Source organism: Gouania willdenowi, chromosome 9 (assembly GCF_900634775.1).
Source record: "Gouania willdenowi chromosome 9, fGouWil2.1, whole genome shotgun sequence".
Taxonomy (NCBI): domain Eukaryota; kingdom Metazoa; phylum Chordata; class Actinopteri; order Blenniiformes; family Gobiesocidae; genus Gouania; species Gouania willdenowi.
This window is the reverse complement of record NC_041052.1, coordinates 28,142,246-28,158,797: the sequence shown is the minus strand read 5'-3', so window position 1 is coordinate 28,158,797 and position 16,552 is coordinate 28,142,246. Positions and strand designations below refer to the sequence as shown.

Here is a 16,552-nt window from a genome sequence, read left to right as displayed (position 1 = left end):
TCAAGAGTTCATCTTGTTCTTTTTATCTGATGATCCATCATGGAAACATCATATTTTCATGCTTTAATCCAAATTGCAAAACATGGTGAATCATGTACTTTTAGTCATTTCAAAGTGTTTTTTCTTTAGATTTCAGCCAAAAAAGGACAGCAATGCTGCCTCTCAGCTAGAGAAAGGAGGTCTGATTTCACACAGGATAAATACACAATTTGACAGTTTCCTCTCTTTAGTCCAAATGCATGTATGCTAGATTAACTGGAGTATATGTGCAGTATCACTGTGCTAATGGACTGGATCACGATGCAGCTGCATTGCACTCTAAGTAAAACGGGTATGGGCTACAATGATTTATATTATGATCGAGGCATAACCTCATATAGAAGAATGTTTGTTGCAAGGAAAACATCACACTTTGTACTGTAAAAACACAACAGCAAACAGTTTGTAATAATCACTATCTGACAGGACTCGTAGCATACCAAATCTGTTTTAAAATTCACAACGTGCGCGCATTTATTGTTATTTATCAACTTTAAAGGGTGATAACTAGGAACATTACAGTAATATTCATAACATGCAAAGCTAATTTCAGCTGTCAATTTAATTGTTTGGCATTTCAGGAAATTTTCAAATAGATACATTACTAGTAATAGATCAACTTTATCACAAAAATTTGTGTCAGTTCAAAATAAATGCCTAAGTACAGAGTTTCCTTAAATGTATTTCAATTGCGTTTTCAACAATACTTACAAAGTAGCTAACTTTTTAATAAATCCATCGAACAGAGTTCCTCTAGGCTACAGCTTGCCTCGTGCAGCCAAGCACGACTGGAGTGTTTTTCAGCGCGTGAATGTCCAACTCACCTTTTGTGCAATGCATCCCGTGACGAAAAACATATATGCACTTATAAAAATGTGCGCTCCGAACGGTTTAACACAAATCATGTTGTGTTGCCGGTGGTTTGTTTCCCCGGTGCAGTGAGTGGATCGTTTCCCGCTGCTCCGCTTCCCTTCTTCACCAAGGTGTCGGGGGCGTGGCTCATAGTCCGTGGGTGAACACGGAAGTTCACATGGTTATACGTTATAAAAGCTTTTAAATAAAGAATACAAAGAGAGGGAAGAGCTGCTGACAAACCTGTGTACATAACAATTGTAATTACTTAAGGTTCATCCGTAGGTAATATTGACTCCACTAACACTTACCAGTAATATAAGCAAATTTAACTGCAGCAGTAATGGTGAAGTGTTGTATTCAATGCAATATAAATAACATTGGTTAATAATAACCCTTATTTGCATCTCTAAGGTCAGGCACTGATGTCGGATCAAAATTCTTCGCTTGCAGTTTGTGCTCGAATGAACTCAAAAAGGGTGTAGTTCAAAAGAGGTTGGAAGTCTTTTCAGTCCATAGTTATTTAAGTTATTTAATATCACTTGTTCATGATTTTATCCAACAGCAAGGTCTTTTTAATGGATGGCCATTAATGGTTTGCACAAATTTAAAAAGCATGATATTGTCAAATATATATTTATTTTTTACTGAAAGGACCCACTCTTTAATAATAATACATTTTATTTAAAAGCGCCTTTCATGGTACCCAAGGTCACCGTACAGAAAAAAACAGGTTAAAACTTAAGGATGGAATAACAAAAAATACAAAGACAAAATAAGGTGGACAATAATGGAAGAGCTGTCAATCAGAGGGAGAAGGCATGTTTAAATAAATGGGCACAATTTATACATTATTGGTGTGTGTGTGTGTGTGTGTGTGTGTATATATATATATATATACTGTATATAGTAATCATTCAAAAGATTTCTCTGAGCAAAGAAGTTCAGACCACTGAATGTATAAGAATTCAGCATTTTATTTTTTCCAACAGGAAAAACAAGTAATTCATAAGTACGTGGATGAATGTAGATCAACCATTTGTGGGGAAAATAAACACCATGTTTTCAATGTTATTCTACAAACTAACACTTCAATGAAAATAAATTCAGTGCTGTCAGAAGATTATTGTGCCTTGTGGCACGTCACACTGCTTCCCCTGTAGTCACATTGGTCTGAGTGGCTTCATTGGTGTAGGTCGGAGCACTGTACTTGGTGAGGACAGACTTGAACTGCTGTAGTGTGGCGTCAGTTCGGACTCCGGTCGGGTCAAAATGAGTCCTACTTACCCTGAAGCCTGCCTCTGTCAGGTACTGCAGAAACTTATTTAACCTGAGAAAGCACAAGGTGCAGGGGTTGTGTGAACTCAAATTTACACTATGCAATCACTGTGTTAGAAAGAAAATGAAAAAAGTCATAAAGCAATCTCATAAAATCACACATTAAGTATTTTTCATTATGAACGATGTCTTCATGATTTTGTTCTACAGTTGTTGAAAATGGCTTTAAAGTCAGGGCATGGAATATAGAAGAGGTAGGTAATGGTGACACTCACTTGGGCATGTTCATCCCTCTGATACTGTGGCGATGGATGCTGTAGTAGAAAGGAGGATGTTCTAGTGACATGTCACCCTTTAGCTTCTTCACTACATTCCCAGACTCTTCAACACTCTTCCTCTTCCCTGCAAGAGGTAGCAGAATTAGACACTTTTTGTCATCGAACTCAACAGCTTAGAAGGAAGAAAAAGGAGTAGTTAGTACAATTAAGCAGTACAAAATATAGACTAGTATAGGAGACAATGTCCTCCCCCCCTTCTTTCGCTCACAATCAATGAACGAAAGGGTCTACAGGATCGTTTTTCAAGAACTAAAGTACATGGCAAAAACTCCTTAGTGTTCTGCTTCTCTCCAAGAATGAACAAAAACACTCTAAAAGTGGACACAATTCTTTGATACAATGTTCATTCATTTTTCTGCATTGTCACTAACTCTTTATTCACAGGAAACAAGGACATTCTTAGAATAAGGTTACATACAGTAAAGTTACATTTTAACGTTTTCTTAATGAATGAAGTGTCAAACTGTCCAGAAAAATATGATCTATGTTCTCATCTTGCTTTGAAGGTTATAATATAACTGTGTTATGAGTTAGTTACATATTTTTTTCCAAAAAAGTTTAGTTTATCCACTCATAGCACACATCCAAAACCCATGAATCACCCAAAAGCGATCTGATTGGCTGCCGCAAAAATGTTGACCAATAGGAGCGCTTAAACCAGGACAATAAGACAAGCACAAAATTGAAATCATTGAAACGAATTGGTGCTGGTCACTGAACACCCAATTACAATTTAACGTATTATATTTTTATTTCTTTGTACCATGACAGTGCTTTATTTTAATTAAACTTTAATTAAGCTTGCAGGTTCCACAGAAATGCCTATGTTCCCACAGCTACTGAAGCCGAGCTGTGAACCAACACGAGAACAAAGCCTGCACGTGCTGATCAAGGACCAGGCCCGTCAGGCCTCTCACAAGCCAGAACCAGTTGAAACCTGCAGAATCTGAACAAGCTGTGGAACCAGCTTCGGAACCAGCCGTGAAACCAGCTGAAAAGCCAGCGGAAGGCTGACCAAGTCCAGAACCAGGACCCGTCGGACACACTCAGTGGTCCAGAACCGCGCCTTGCTGCCTCAGGCTCTTCTCACCGACCCCTTCTGCCACAGAGATGGACTACTGACTCCTTCATCAAAACGCGAGGTACTCTGGATCTCAATTCCATTTGGGCCTAAAAGTACTTACAGTCACAGTTTCATCTTCATATTGATCACATAGTTATCTCTCACACACCTACACATGCACATACATACATACACACACGCAACAAAACCACACACTGTTTAATTTCTCTCTTTCTTATAGCTTTTTACTTTTAAATTGTATATACTCAACCATTTTTCTTAGCTTAGTGAGTGTAGCACTCTTAGTTATTGTGTAAACTAGTACAGTGCCCGTCGGAAGTATGCATTCATGTGGGAGCATAAGGGGTATATTTGCGGGTGCAATTTTCATGGTTTAATTCTATGGGACATGTGCATGACTTCATCATCACTTTTATATGTTTTTGTTTGGTGTATTATCCTGTAACATATGTTTTTTGGAGTCATGTATATTTATGCATCTTTCTTTTGTCTTTTTGTGCATAAATGTTTGCTGTTTTTTTTTTAATTTAAATATTTTTTGTAATGTATGTTTTTTGGGGTCATGTGTATTTTTGTATCTTTCTGTTGTGTTTTTGTATAATTATTGTTTTGTTGCCATTGTAGTGTGATTCAGGAATCATTTTGTGTATTTTTTGTGTAAATATTTAGTTTTATGTATTTTTAGTATAAATATTTAGTTTTATTTATTTTCAGTATAAATATTTAGTTTTGTGTATTTTGAGCCATTTTCATATTTTTGTTGTATTTTTCTGTAATGTATGTTTTTTTAAGTCATCATTATGTCTATTTTTTTTAATCTTTCTGTTGTCTTTTTGTGAATTTTTTGTATAATTATTGTTTTTTGTTGCCACTGTACTGTGAGTCTGGAGTAATTTTGAGTATTTTAGTGTATTTAGTGTATTTTTCTGTATTATATGTTTTTTCTCTCTTACACACGCTGCAGAGAAATTTGTAGCTTTCAACAAAGCAGCCATTGCCGTCAATCACTTCCGGGTGAGGTCTGTCCGGTCTAAATAGCGTACGGTCAAACTAACGTCTTGAAACGACATCATTGCCAAATAAGGAACAGTAAAAAAATATTTTTCCTCAAAAGAGAAGTCCACAGGAGCGAGATTAGGGCCAAACTCAGCTGGCACGCACCGGAAGAGAGCTGTGCAGTGAAATAGATACAGTGCCCGTCGGAAGTATGCATTCATGTGGGAGCTTAAATACAGTTAATTATGGCCAAATGACTGTGTTTCAAGGTTGGATGTACAAAGAGGTGTACATATGTGCTCTGTGGTGTTATAACATGTGGGCTACATCGACAACTTTAATGTCTTCTGGGGTCGAAAATCATTTTTTAATCCCGATGGTTTTCACCCTAATAAACTGGGCAGTAGTATTTTAACAGCCAATCTTCAGCACGCCGTCCTGCATTTCCCACATGATTGACAAAACACACACCGTCTCCTTCACCATACTCTACTGTGCCCCACCAAAGCACCTCCTCCTGTCACAGCTCCCCCTACAGGCTCCAGCCGTTACTACATCCATCTGCTCACACCTTTCCCATTCAGTCCATAATCACAGCCAGGCCCCCTAAACCCTACAAAAATGACACTAAACGTATCAAACGGCCCAATTCCATCCTCCATCCACTCCCTCGTTCCTCACAGCCACCCTCAACGCTGAAAACACTGAAACTGGCTCTCCTTAACACCTGTTCACTTAACAATAAAGCACTCATCCTACATGAATTCAAAACTGACAATAACCTGGACTTTCTCTGCATCACTGAAACCTGGCATAAACCTCTAGACTATTTATCATTAAACCAAGCCACCCCCCCTGGTTACACTTACATTGAACAGCCCCGTCTCACTGGCCGGGGCGGTGGCGTAGCCTCAGTCCACAAAAAAGCCCTCCACATCAGCACCATATCCACAACATCCTTTCAGTCATTCGAACACATCACCTTCAAACTCCCCGGTCCTTCCCCCCTCGTCATCACAGTCATTTACCGCCCTCCTAAACCCAACACATAGCTCTCACCCATCTTACCTTCCATTCTCCTCCTCGGCGATTTCAACTTCCATCTGGATAACATCAACTACCCCCATGCCTCTGAATTTCTTGCTCTACTGGACTGCCACAACTTCACTCAGCAAGTCAACTTCCCCACACACACCCATGGCCACACCCTAGATCTAGTCTGCTCCACCGGTCTCACCATCCCGAAACTCTCCAGTACTGACCTCTACATCTCAGATCATCTGGCTATCACCATGGGGCCTCCACCTCCCCACCCTCCACCCCAAGGACAAGCGAACCATTTGTTTTAGAAACCTGAAATCCATCTCTCCTCATGATTTTTCCACTTCTCTTCTTAACCTTCTGTCGGCACCTTATCCACAACAGTTCCAATAACCAAAAGGCTCTCTTCTCCACCGTCAACAAACTCCTCAAACCCTGTGACATCATTTCCCACTCTTTTAACACAGACAAATGCAACTCCTTCCTATCATTCTTCCAATCAAAAATTAACACCCTCTACAATTCCTTAAATATTTCTCTCACCACCGCCCACTCCTTACCTGCCTCCGCCCCTCTCACCACTCGTTCTCTTTCCAAATTCACACCTGTCCACCCAGTTGAACTGTTAAAAATCCTCTCCACCATGAAAACTTCTACGTGCGTACTTGACCCTGTCCCATCCACCTTTGTTAAGCACTGTTTCCCCACCATCTCCCATCTCATCTCCAAAATCATCAACTCCTCCCTCACCTTTCCCTCCGTCCCTTCATCACTGAAACTGGCTGCCGTAACCCCCGTCATCAAAAAACCTGGTCTCAACCCTGACATCATGAGCAACTTCCGACCCATCTCCAACCTTCCCTTCCTGTCAAAAGTCCTGGAATGCGTTGTTGCCTCACAAATCACATCCCATCTCAACAATAATCACCTTTTCGAACAATTCCAATCTGGATTCCGCACCAAACACAGCACTGAAACAGCCCTTCTCAAAGTGACCAACGACCTCCTCCTCTCACCTGACTCCGGCCTACTCTCAATTCTTGTTCTTCTTGATCTCACTGCTGCTTTCGACACCATCAACCACTCCATCCTACTTTCCCGCTTAAAATCCCTCCTAAATATCACTGGCGATGCCCTCACCTGGTTACAATCCTACCTCACTAACAGAAAACAATTTATCTTCATCAACAACTGCTCCTCCTCCACTGCCCCCCTGTCCCAAGGAGTCTCCCAGGGCTCTGTGCTTGGCCCTCTCCTCTTCACCATCTACCTCCTCCCCCTCGGTCAAATCATTCGTCGCCATGTTCTCCGTTTTCACTGTTACGCCGACGACGTCCAATTATACATCTCCACCAAGTCTATCACCCATGAAACCCACTCCACACTCTCAAACTGTCTTTCTGATATCAAAACATGGCTCCAAGAAAACTTCCTTATCTTAAACAGTAACAAATCAGACATACTCCTCATTGGTCCAAACTCCCTCACCCAAACAGCCTCTGACTTTCACCTCACCATTGATAACTCTACCCTGTGTCCTGCCTCTGAGTGCCGTAACCTTGGTATCATTTTTGATAACCTTTCCTTCGACCACCACATAAAAAAAAACTGCTTTTTTCCACCTCAAAAACATCTCTCGTCTCCGTCCTACACTTTCCTTCCCCGCCGCTGAAACCCTAATTCACGCCTTTATCACATCCCGCCTTGACTACTGCAATAGCATCCTCTTTGGTACAACCTCCACACTCCTAAATAAACTCCAATACATTCAAAACGCAGCTGCCCGCCTCCTCACCCACACCCGCTCCCGTGACCACATCACCCCTGTGCTCCAAAACCTCCACTGGCTCCCCGTTCCTCAGCGCATTGAATTCAAACTCCTCCTTCTCACCTATAAAGCCCTTAATAGCCCCTTAAAAGCCCCTCCTACCTCACTGATCTGCTCCACCCCTATACTCCCTCCCGCAGCCTCCGCTCCTCAGATGCAAACCTCCTCACTGTCCCCAGGACCAAGCACAAAACCTGGGGTGACAGAGCTTTCTCTGTAGCTGCCCCCACCCTATGGAATTCCCTACCAAGCCACATCCGAAACTGCACCAACCTCCCATCCTTCAAATCATCTCTCAAAACTCACCTGTTTCACTCAGCCTTCAACATTTAAACCACCCACCCACTCACTCACTTCTTTTCTCCGTCATATTTTCTTGTTGTTTTTATGCTGTAAAGTGTCTTTGAGTGTCTCGAAAAGCGCTTTTAAATTAAATGTATTATTATTATTATAAAGGGGTTTATTTGCGGGTGCAAAATAAAACAGCGTGTGCAATTTCCCCGGTTTAATTCTATGGGACATGAACATGATAAATGTGTTTTTACTCACTTTTATATTTTTTTGTTTGGTGTATTTTTCTGTAATGTTGGTTTTTTTGGAGTCAATATGTGTATTTGTGTATCTGTTGTCATTTTTTGTATAAATATTTAGTTTTGCGTATTTGAGTCATTTTCATATTTTTGTTGTATTTTTCTGTAATGTATGTTTTTTGGAGTCATGTGTATTTTTTATTCTTTCAGTTGTCTTTTTGTGTTTTATTTTACTCATTTAGTATATTTAAATAAATAAATACCGTCTGTGAAATGTTTGAGACGCTGATAACCAAACTCCATAGACATTGTAGCGCCAATCAGAAAAGTAACAAAACTGAGCAAAACAAAACGTAAAGCTCCAAACTACATGAGTAAGTAAATTAAAGTATTACCTACAATTCGGCTGCCTTTTTAAAAAAAACAAAAACAATTTTTTGCCTTCGAACCGAGTGGTCAGAGCTTAGCTTTCATGCACGGCATGACACAGAATCTGCAGTTTTCCAGATGGAGTATTGAACAGGTTGAGGTCAAAACCGACTCTAGTGAAACAGCGCGTTATTGAACAACAGTTATATGGTTTAAACAATGGGAAACGTGTCTGCAAAAGACTCACCAGTGGCTGATTGTTTCAAATGATCTTTTCAGAGAGCTCCCGTGTTTGAGACGCTAACGATAGCATGGCACAGGAGGAAGTAGAGTCGGCAGTGGCTCACACACACGAACATCAGTGACTAACATCAGGCCCAATAAGTGAGACTTTAGAGCTTTGCTAGTTTATCAGTGCAAGCACGGCTGCTTAAACGCTCCTCTCCCCTCTCCGGTATAAAACTATTTTCTTCTCTCTCACTAGTGTGTTTACAGTCCGTGTCTGCAGCGATTGGCTCTGGCTGCACACGTGACTTTCTGGTGTGAGGAGCTGTGCAGTGAAATAAATATAGATGGTGCGCTAGCGCCCCCTCACACCCTGAGGTCAAAAGCTGAATAGGTTTCATTTCGGGGCCGTCCAGAAGTGAAATAAAATTAAAATAAACATTTTAAAATGACCAAATTACTCCAAAATAACAGATACACACACTCAGGGTATTTGGAACCCGTTGACCGAGTTTCAGGTCGAACTGGCACCGCGTCGGGGAGATATTTGCTCCACACACACATCCATCCACACCTCCATCCACACACACAGACCTCCCTTGAATTATAGTATAGATAGGTTTCACTTGTTTGATTAATAAATGTTTATACTTTTACTATTTATGCAATAATGCAAATATGATTTATTATTGAAGAGTAGACAGTTTGACAAAAATTCACACACTGAATGATAAGGTATTAATAACTACTAAAGTGACCTAAGACACTTTAAACTATCTTAGGTGGCACCTCCTTTAAATTATTGTAATATTAATAATAATTAATACTATTATTATTTTCACTCCTTGTCAACCCCCTTACACTAGAATGCCAGAGTTACACTGCCCTCATATATATATAACATCATTTCTGGACTATAAGCCGTTACTTTTTCCCACGCTTTGAATCCTGCGGCTGAAACAATGAGGCGGCTAATTAGTGGATTTTTTTCGGTTTTACCTGTTTCATGCCGCCAAAAAATTGAGCTCAGTCACATTAGACCAATGGAATTGCCGTTAAGGTGGACCAATGAAACTGTTTAAATTAAAATGAACGCACTCCCACTGAATGACTGGCCACGTTTACATGGGAGCTTCAAAAAAGTTAATTCCTCTTTAACTTGACCTTGTAAACACAAATCCTAATGCTAATTTAATTCCGAATTAAAGTTAATTCCGAATTAGGTGGCTAGTTTTTAATTCCGAATTAAATAATTCCTCTTTCTTGTAAACACTTCACTTGGTTAAAACGGCTTTAAGCTAATTCGGATCAATTTGCGCTTGCGCGATGACACGCGGGTGACGACCTAATCCAAGATGGCGGCAGCCCGAACTCCAGCCTAGACTATTTAATAAGAGCCTTAAAAGACATGGATATAATGAAAAGAGTGGATAGACAGAGGCATAAACATGCAGACTTTCACACGGACACACACAGACTTATTAAACACACCTCGGTAAACACGGTAAACGGAACAGGCTTTACCGGACGGCTGGCACCAGGACCCGGAGGCAGAGTAAATGCGTCCCCGTACTGCATTCACAGGCTGAAATATCACCAGTTTATCATTTTACCAGCTGTTAAAGCTACTATTTTTACCAGGGAGCAACTGTTTATTTCTGGTGATTGTTTTCCAGAGTTTTACTGGGCTTTTTACCGGTGATTATTTCCTATCTTCCTTCAGCTGTGCAGTCCAAACTGAAACAGTATGTTATTGTCGAGCTGCTGCTTGAAAACTACAATCAAAATAAAGATGAAAACAGTTCTTGTGTGGTCGTCTGTGTTATAGCTAACAATAAAAGGTTTGTTGTGTGTTTTTCCTGATAGACATGATATGTCACGTTCTCCCCCTGTCCAATCAGAGGCTTCCCAACCCCCAGACCTAAAGCGGAATTAACTAAAGCCGAATAAACCGGTTTTCCATGTAAATCTCGTTCAGGAATTACCATTTCCGTGTAAACACGAAACAGAACACTTTAATTCCGAATGATTTAATTCGGAATAAATAATTCAGAAATAAAAAAAGTGTAATGTAATGTAACTGTGGCCATTGTGATCAGTTATTTTGTCATGCACATGCCCTCATCATGGCAAAGACAGAGAAATGCATACAACGCAGTTTTCAAGTTGTCACGCGGAGAGGCAGCGCTGCAACAACCTGGATAAAGTAAGTCAGTTTGTAATAGAAGGAAACAAACAAATTACCACTTTGGGTTTGTTCAGCAGCAATCGCATGCACATTCTGACTCAGAGTCCAGACCCGATGTGATCGCTCCGTGATAATGCACAGTAAGAAGAATGGACAAAGTGGTGTATCTGTCTGGTTCCGGTAAAAAGTGACCATAAAAAGCTGTAAACTGACTGATATGTAGACGTGGGCCAGCAAGGAGATGACTTCATGTGGAAAAGGAAACATCACTGAAACTCAAATGAGTTTCGTCCACAGGGTGGGGCTCGGAGTAGAGTCGCTGCTCCTCTGCATTGAGAAGAGCCAGATAAGGTGGCTTGAGCACCTGATTAGAATCCTCTCCGGACGCCTCCCTGGTGAGGTGTTCAGGGCACGTCTCACTGGTAGGTGACCCCGAGGAAGAGCTGGACGAAGTGGCCGGGGAGAGGAAAGTCTGGGCCTTGCTGCTGAGGATGCTGCCCCCGCGACCCAATCTGGATAAGAAGTATTTATCTGTTTCTCCCTAGGAAGTGTCTGCACTTTGATCTCGTCCTTTGAAGTTCTCTGTGGTTGGGTGGAGTCCTCTACCGGCATTTCTGCGGTTGTACCAACTTCTTCAGTGACATGGGTGCTGATGCTCTGCAAACTGTGGTTTTGTTCCCGTCGCTGTGCTTCAATGGACTGATTTCACTGGTTGCTTCATAAGAAGTACTGGTCAATGCAATTCCCTTGTCTCTGCTCCCTCAAACATCCTCTTTTTCCCTGGTGGATTTTCAGCCCCCTATGGAATGTTATTTTTTAACAGCCACAGGTGCGCACCTGTCCCATGCCCAATCATGAGAAGCCTGGTTGTTTCATTGGACTATGTAAGGCAGGGGTGTCCTCTTTCCAGAGTCAAGCCTAAAGCTGACCGCATACCTTGACCTGAGAGCATGTCATGATGGTCTTAGAGCCCAGTTAGGCTCCTTCCGCTTGATCCATATCCACTGGGTGCTTCTTTTGGGCACATCAGAGGTTGATTTAATTTTCTGTCGCAGAGCCCTTGGGAACCATGTATCCCAAGGGCTTTCAGCAGCCTAATGGTGACGGAAGCCACAAAACCTCTCATTGTTGTAGAGTTTTTTTTTTTAAGAGGCTGTTGCAAGAATACACAAGAATTTAGCAGACATTTATATCTATGATGTACGATTTATCACAATTATGCATTATCACTCCAATGTAATCTAAACAATTGCAATAGTACTGTCGTACAGTTTTTGAAATGTACTAAAACTTCAACTCCAAGCTCTAAAGCCATAAAATAAAGTGTTTTTATGTCCTCACTCACCGGCTTGATCAGTGAAGCCCGACTTGTCTCCACTCTGAAGAGTCTTAATGACTACTCCACACTCCACTGCAAATATAAAGAAAAAGGTCTTAGAAAAAAGATCCTAATCAATATTGGAAAACTGTAATGTTAGGCAATAATAAGGCTGTAATGAATAATTTGAGTAGTCCTTTAAACCAGTGATTCCCAACCAGAAGCACATTGCAGGGGGTACTAGGAAACAGTTCTCAATTAATTTTAAAATAATAGGAAAAACATTCATAGTTCCTTTTTTGGCTATTTTTGGAGAAGTAGTGAGCAGTAGCACTACCCAATAAAACACTGTCCTTTCTTTTGATTTATTGAAACAGGATTCATTTATGTTGTAGAGGCTATTCACACTTCTGACGTTAGAGACAAAAATTAATTTACTATATTTTACAAAGGAAAAGTAATTTTTGAAGTAGTCATATGAAAGTTGCATTGTGTGTTTTTTTGTATTTTTTTGGGGGGCGGGTTAATAATAATAATAATAATGCATTGGATATTATAAAGCACTTTATCATAGGCATTCAAAGCACTTCACAGAATTAAGGCATTATTCTATCACACCACACTCAGTGGTGGTAAGCTACTATTGTAGCCACAGCTGTCCTGGGGCAGATGATGGAGGCGAGGCTGCCATAGTGTGCCATCGGCCCCTCTGACCACCACCAAGACTCACTCACAGACTACATTCACACTAGGCAATGTGGGTGAAGTGTCTTGCCCAAGGATACAGTGACAGATACCACTGAGGCGACTGTCCCCCCCACTGTGGCACCTGGAATTCTCAGTGGTCTCCCATCCAACTACTAACCTGCTTAGCTTCCGAGATCTAACGAGATCAGGCAATGACCAGGCTGGTATGACCACAATACACTTTGGGGCAGATTCACTACGATCTAAAATAAAGGGTAGTAAACCTTGCGATTCCCGAAATCCTTTGGTGGCGCTGTTTCCTCACCTGCCGTGGGGAATTCACTAAGATTGCGGTGCTAATTGCTTGTTTATTGTGGAGAGGTGAATGCATAGAAGCACAAAACGACATTTGAAGAAGTTAAATTGGAGGCAGGTGGACTTCTCTGTCTGCTGCACAATCATTCAATATTGTAGAAAAAAAAAACTCTTATCAGTCCATGAAAAACAGGCAGCTTTGGACAGAAAATGTCGCATTGATCCGAGTTACTCAAGCAACAGAAAAATCAGTCTGCAGCACTTGAAAATGATCTACTGAGCATCACCCAGCAGGTCTGAACTCCAGAGTAGCACTTTGTCAGACACACTAAAGACTGCCTCATCCTTCCCCAGTGTGGATGCAATCTCTTTCCATCTCCATCTCTCCTGTTCTGTTTCTCCACATGGGTTAAATATAGGACGGTGTTACATTTAATGTGGGTCGATACATGCCGAGCAGTGTTTTGTGTGACACAAAGTATGTAGACAACTTCCGGATGGCAGTAAAATCTGAGCTTTGCATTTAATTGGCTCTGCGTACTCTACGAGGATGCAGCGCGAAGTACGCTTTGCTGGTGTACGCCAAAGTATGTTTCAAGTACACAGTATCCTTGTTTTTTTCAATCTCCACTGTGTAGCGCGTCAACATTCACTGCAGCTCTGATCTCTGTGTGTAAAGCTATGAGTTTGCACCTGCCTGTGAGGCGTACTATTTTCCGGTACAGAAACAGTCACCGCAAATAGTTCCAGTTTTGATAAATTTAATTGCGCCCACGGCATTAATTTATTTGCATTTCCCCTTCCCATTTTTTGCTGCCCTTATGTGATCTGCCATAGTTACATATTCATCAGAGGGAAACATACTAAATGGATTGTGGGCGCATTGTGACACGCTGAACACGTGCAGTCCAGATTCCTTGGGGTTTTTACCTCTTATTAGCACGTGGAGTGACGTTTGCACACATTATAATACCAGGAAACCTTTAGTGAATCTGCCCCATTATTATTAGTTTGTATATTTGGCCTTGGATAACCAATGTTAAGACACAGGAAGGAGTTTAGGAGAGCTCAAAGTTATACAAATAAAATATGAAAATATGGAGGGGTACTAAAGACATGAAGAGGGGGCAAACATGATTTGATGAAAACGCAAAGGGGGAAAAAAAGGTTGGGAACCACTGCTTTAAACCATTAGTAATGTGGTGCCTCCAAACTTCTTTTGTTTGGCGTATGTGAAACAGTTGATTCCTGTACACTGAAGATTTAGTATTACCATTTATCTTAAAGAGTAACTAAACACCAAAACAGGTTTTTTCTGCTGAATACATATGAATTTGGTTGTGCTGTTGATTGATCCTGGTCCAACTCTTAACATTTTAACCTTTAGTATTTCAATATGGCATATGTTGTTGTAAAATGTATAAGTGACTGCCCTCTATGTTTTAAAGCCTGCTATTACAATTTAATTTTTCTATTGGAAAAGAACAAGATTTTGAGACGTTTTGGGACCATCTTGCATCACAAACAAGCATTGTTAGCCCACCCCACCTTTAAAAACTAGCACCTGTCAACTCTACAATCTGTGATGAATAGAGAAGTGTAAATAAATAAGTATAGTGAGTATTGAGTAGGTAGTTAGCATAGCATAGATTGTTCTTAGATTGTTCATAGATTTTTTAGCACAGCCTGGGCGTGTCTTATCTGCTACAGGAGCCCTGTCCATAATCAAGATTTTTTTGGAATATACCCCCAACTGACAGGTCAACAAAATCCTAGCGGTTTAGTTACACTTTGAACATGTGTGCTGCGCCAGTGAGCAGCAGTGTTACCCTGATTTGTGAAAGCAGCGTGGACCATTGACTTAAATGTTGTGCATTCTGACTCGCAGATAAGGGTCTTGACAAGTGGCTGGATGTCCTCCATGCTGTGCTGTACAGCTGCGCACAGCATCCTCCGAAGAAAGCCTGTGTTAAACAGAGGACCGGCCCTGCACAAACAACAAATCTCATGACTGCCTGTGAAAGGAAGATATATATTGGGACATCAACTTTATGGTTTTAACAAGCCTGAAAATACAGTGGATATAAAAAGTCTACAACACCCCTGTTCAAATGCCAGTTTTTTGTAATGTGAAATTATTTATCTTGGTGTCATTTTTTACAACTTTTTTCCACCTTTAATGTGACCTATAACCTGTACAATGCAATTGAAAAATAAACTGGGGGGATGGATCTTGACTGTTGTTTGTGCCTATGGGCCAAACAGCAGCTCGGAGTATCCACCCTTTTTGGATTCCTTAGAGGGAGTACTGGAGAGTGCTCCTTCTGGGGATTCCCTCGTTCTGGGGACTTCAACGCTCACGTTGGCAGCGACAGTAAGACCTGGAGGGGCATGGTAAAAAAGCTCCTCGGTGGCAGGGCCCCGGGGGTGGATGAGATCCGCCCGGAGTTCCTCAAGGCCCTGGATGTTGTGGGGCTGTCATGGCTGACACGACTCTGCAACATCGCGTGGACTTCGGGGGCAGTGCCTCTGGATTGGCAGACCGGGGTAGTGGTCCCCCTTTTTAAGAAGGGGGACAGGAGGATGTGTTCCAATTATAGAGGGATCACACTCCTCAGCCTACCCGGTAAGGTCTATTCAGGGGTACTGGAGAGGAGGGTCCGCCGGATAGTTGAACCTCGGATCCAGGAGGAGCAATGTGGTTTTCGTCCTGGCCGTGGAACTGTGGACCAGCTCTACACCCTCAGCAGGGTCCTTGAGGGGTCATGGGAATTTGCCCAACCAGTCCACATGTGTTTTGTGGACCTGGAAAAGGCATTTGACCGTGTCCTTCGGGGATTCCTGTGGGGGGTCCTCCGGGAGTATGGGGTATCGAACCTCCTGATAGGAGCTGTTCGTTCCCTGTATGACCGGAGTCAGAGTCTGGTCCGCATTGCCGGCAGTAAGTCGAAATCATTTCCGGTGAGGGTTCGACTCCGCCAGGGCTGCCCTTTGTCACCGATTCTGTTCATAACTTTTATGGACAGAATTTCTAGGCGCAGTCAGGGCGTTGAGGGGGTCTGGTTCAGGGGCCTCAGTATTGCATCACTGCTTTTTGCAGATGATGTGGTCCTGTTGGCTCCAACATACCGTGACCTTCAACTCTCACTGGATCGGTTCGCAGCCGAGTGTGAAGCAGCCGGAATGAGAATCAGCACCTCCGGATTGGTGCGGCGTCTGCAGTGATGCGGAGTCTGCACTGGTCCGTCATTGTAAAAAGGGAGCTGAGCCAAACAGCAAAGCTCTCGATTTACAGGTCGGTCTACGTTCCAACCCTCACCTATGGTCATGAGCTTTGGGTCATGACCGAAAGAACAAGATCGCGGGTACAAGCGGCCGAAATAAGTTTCCTTCGTAGGGTGGCTGGGCTCTCCCTTAGAGATAGGGTGAGAAGCTCAGTCATTCGGGAGGGGCTCAAAGTAGAG

General features: G+C 42.0%; 1 protein-coding gene across 5 annotated transcripts in view; it reads right to left on the bottom strand.

Annotated features, from left to right (window-relative positions):
* Nucleotides 1–1,850: 1,850 nt before the first annotated feature.
* trmt1l (tRNA methyltransferase 1-like) overlaps nucleotides 1,851–16,552 on the bottom strand; it is a 39,891-nt gene continuing 25,189 nt past the window's right edge. For 4 of the 5 annotated variants that reach the window (XM_028456790.1, XM_028456791.1, XM_028456792.1 and 1 more), the window contains exons 13-16: nucleotides 14,918–15,075; nucleotides 12,114–12,179; nucleotides 2,445–2,571; nucleotides 1,851–2,221 (exon numbers count right to left, since the gene is read on the bottom strand). In XM_028456790.1, coding sequence (XP_028312591.1) covers nucleotides 2,035–2,221; nucleotides 2,445–2,571; nucleotides 12,114–12,179; nucleotides 14,918–15,075 — 538 coding nt within the window. In that variant the 3' untranslated portion in view covers nucleotides 1,851–2,034. Of the gene's footprint in view, nucleotides 2,222–2,444; nucleotides 2,572–9,119; nucleotides 11,922–12,113; nucleotides 12,180–14,917; nucleotides 15,076–16,552 lie in introns of those variants that run through there. The other variant, XM_028456794.1, reaches the window with a different exon arrangement.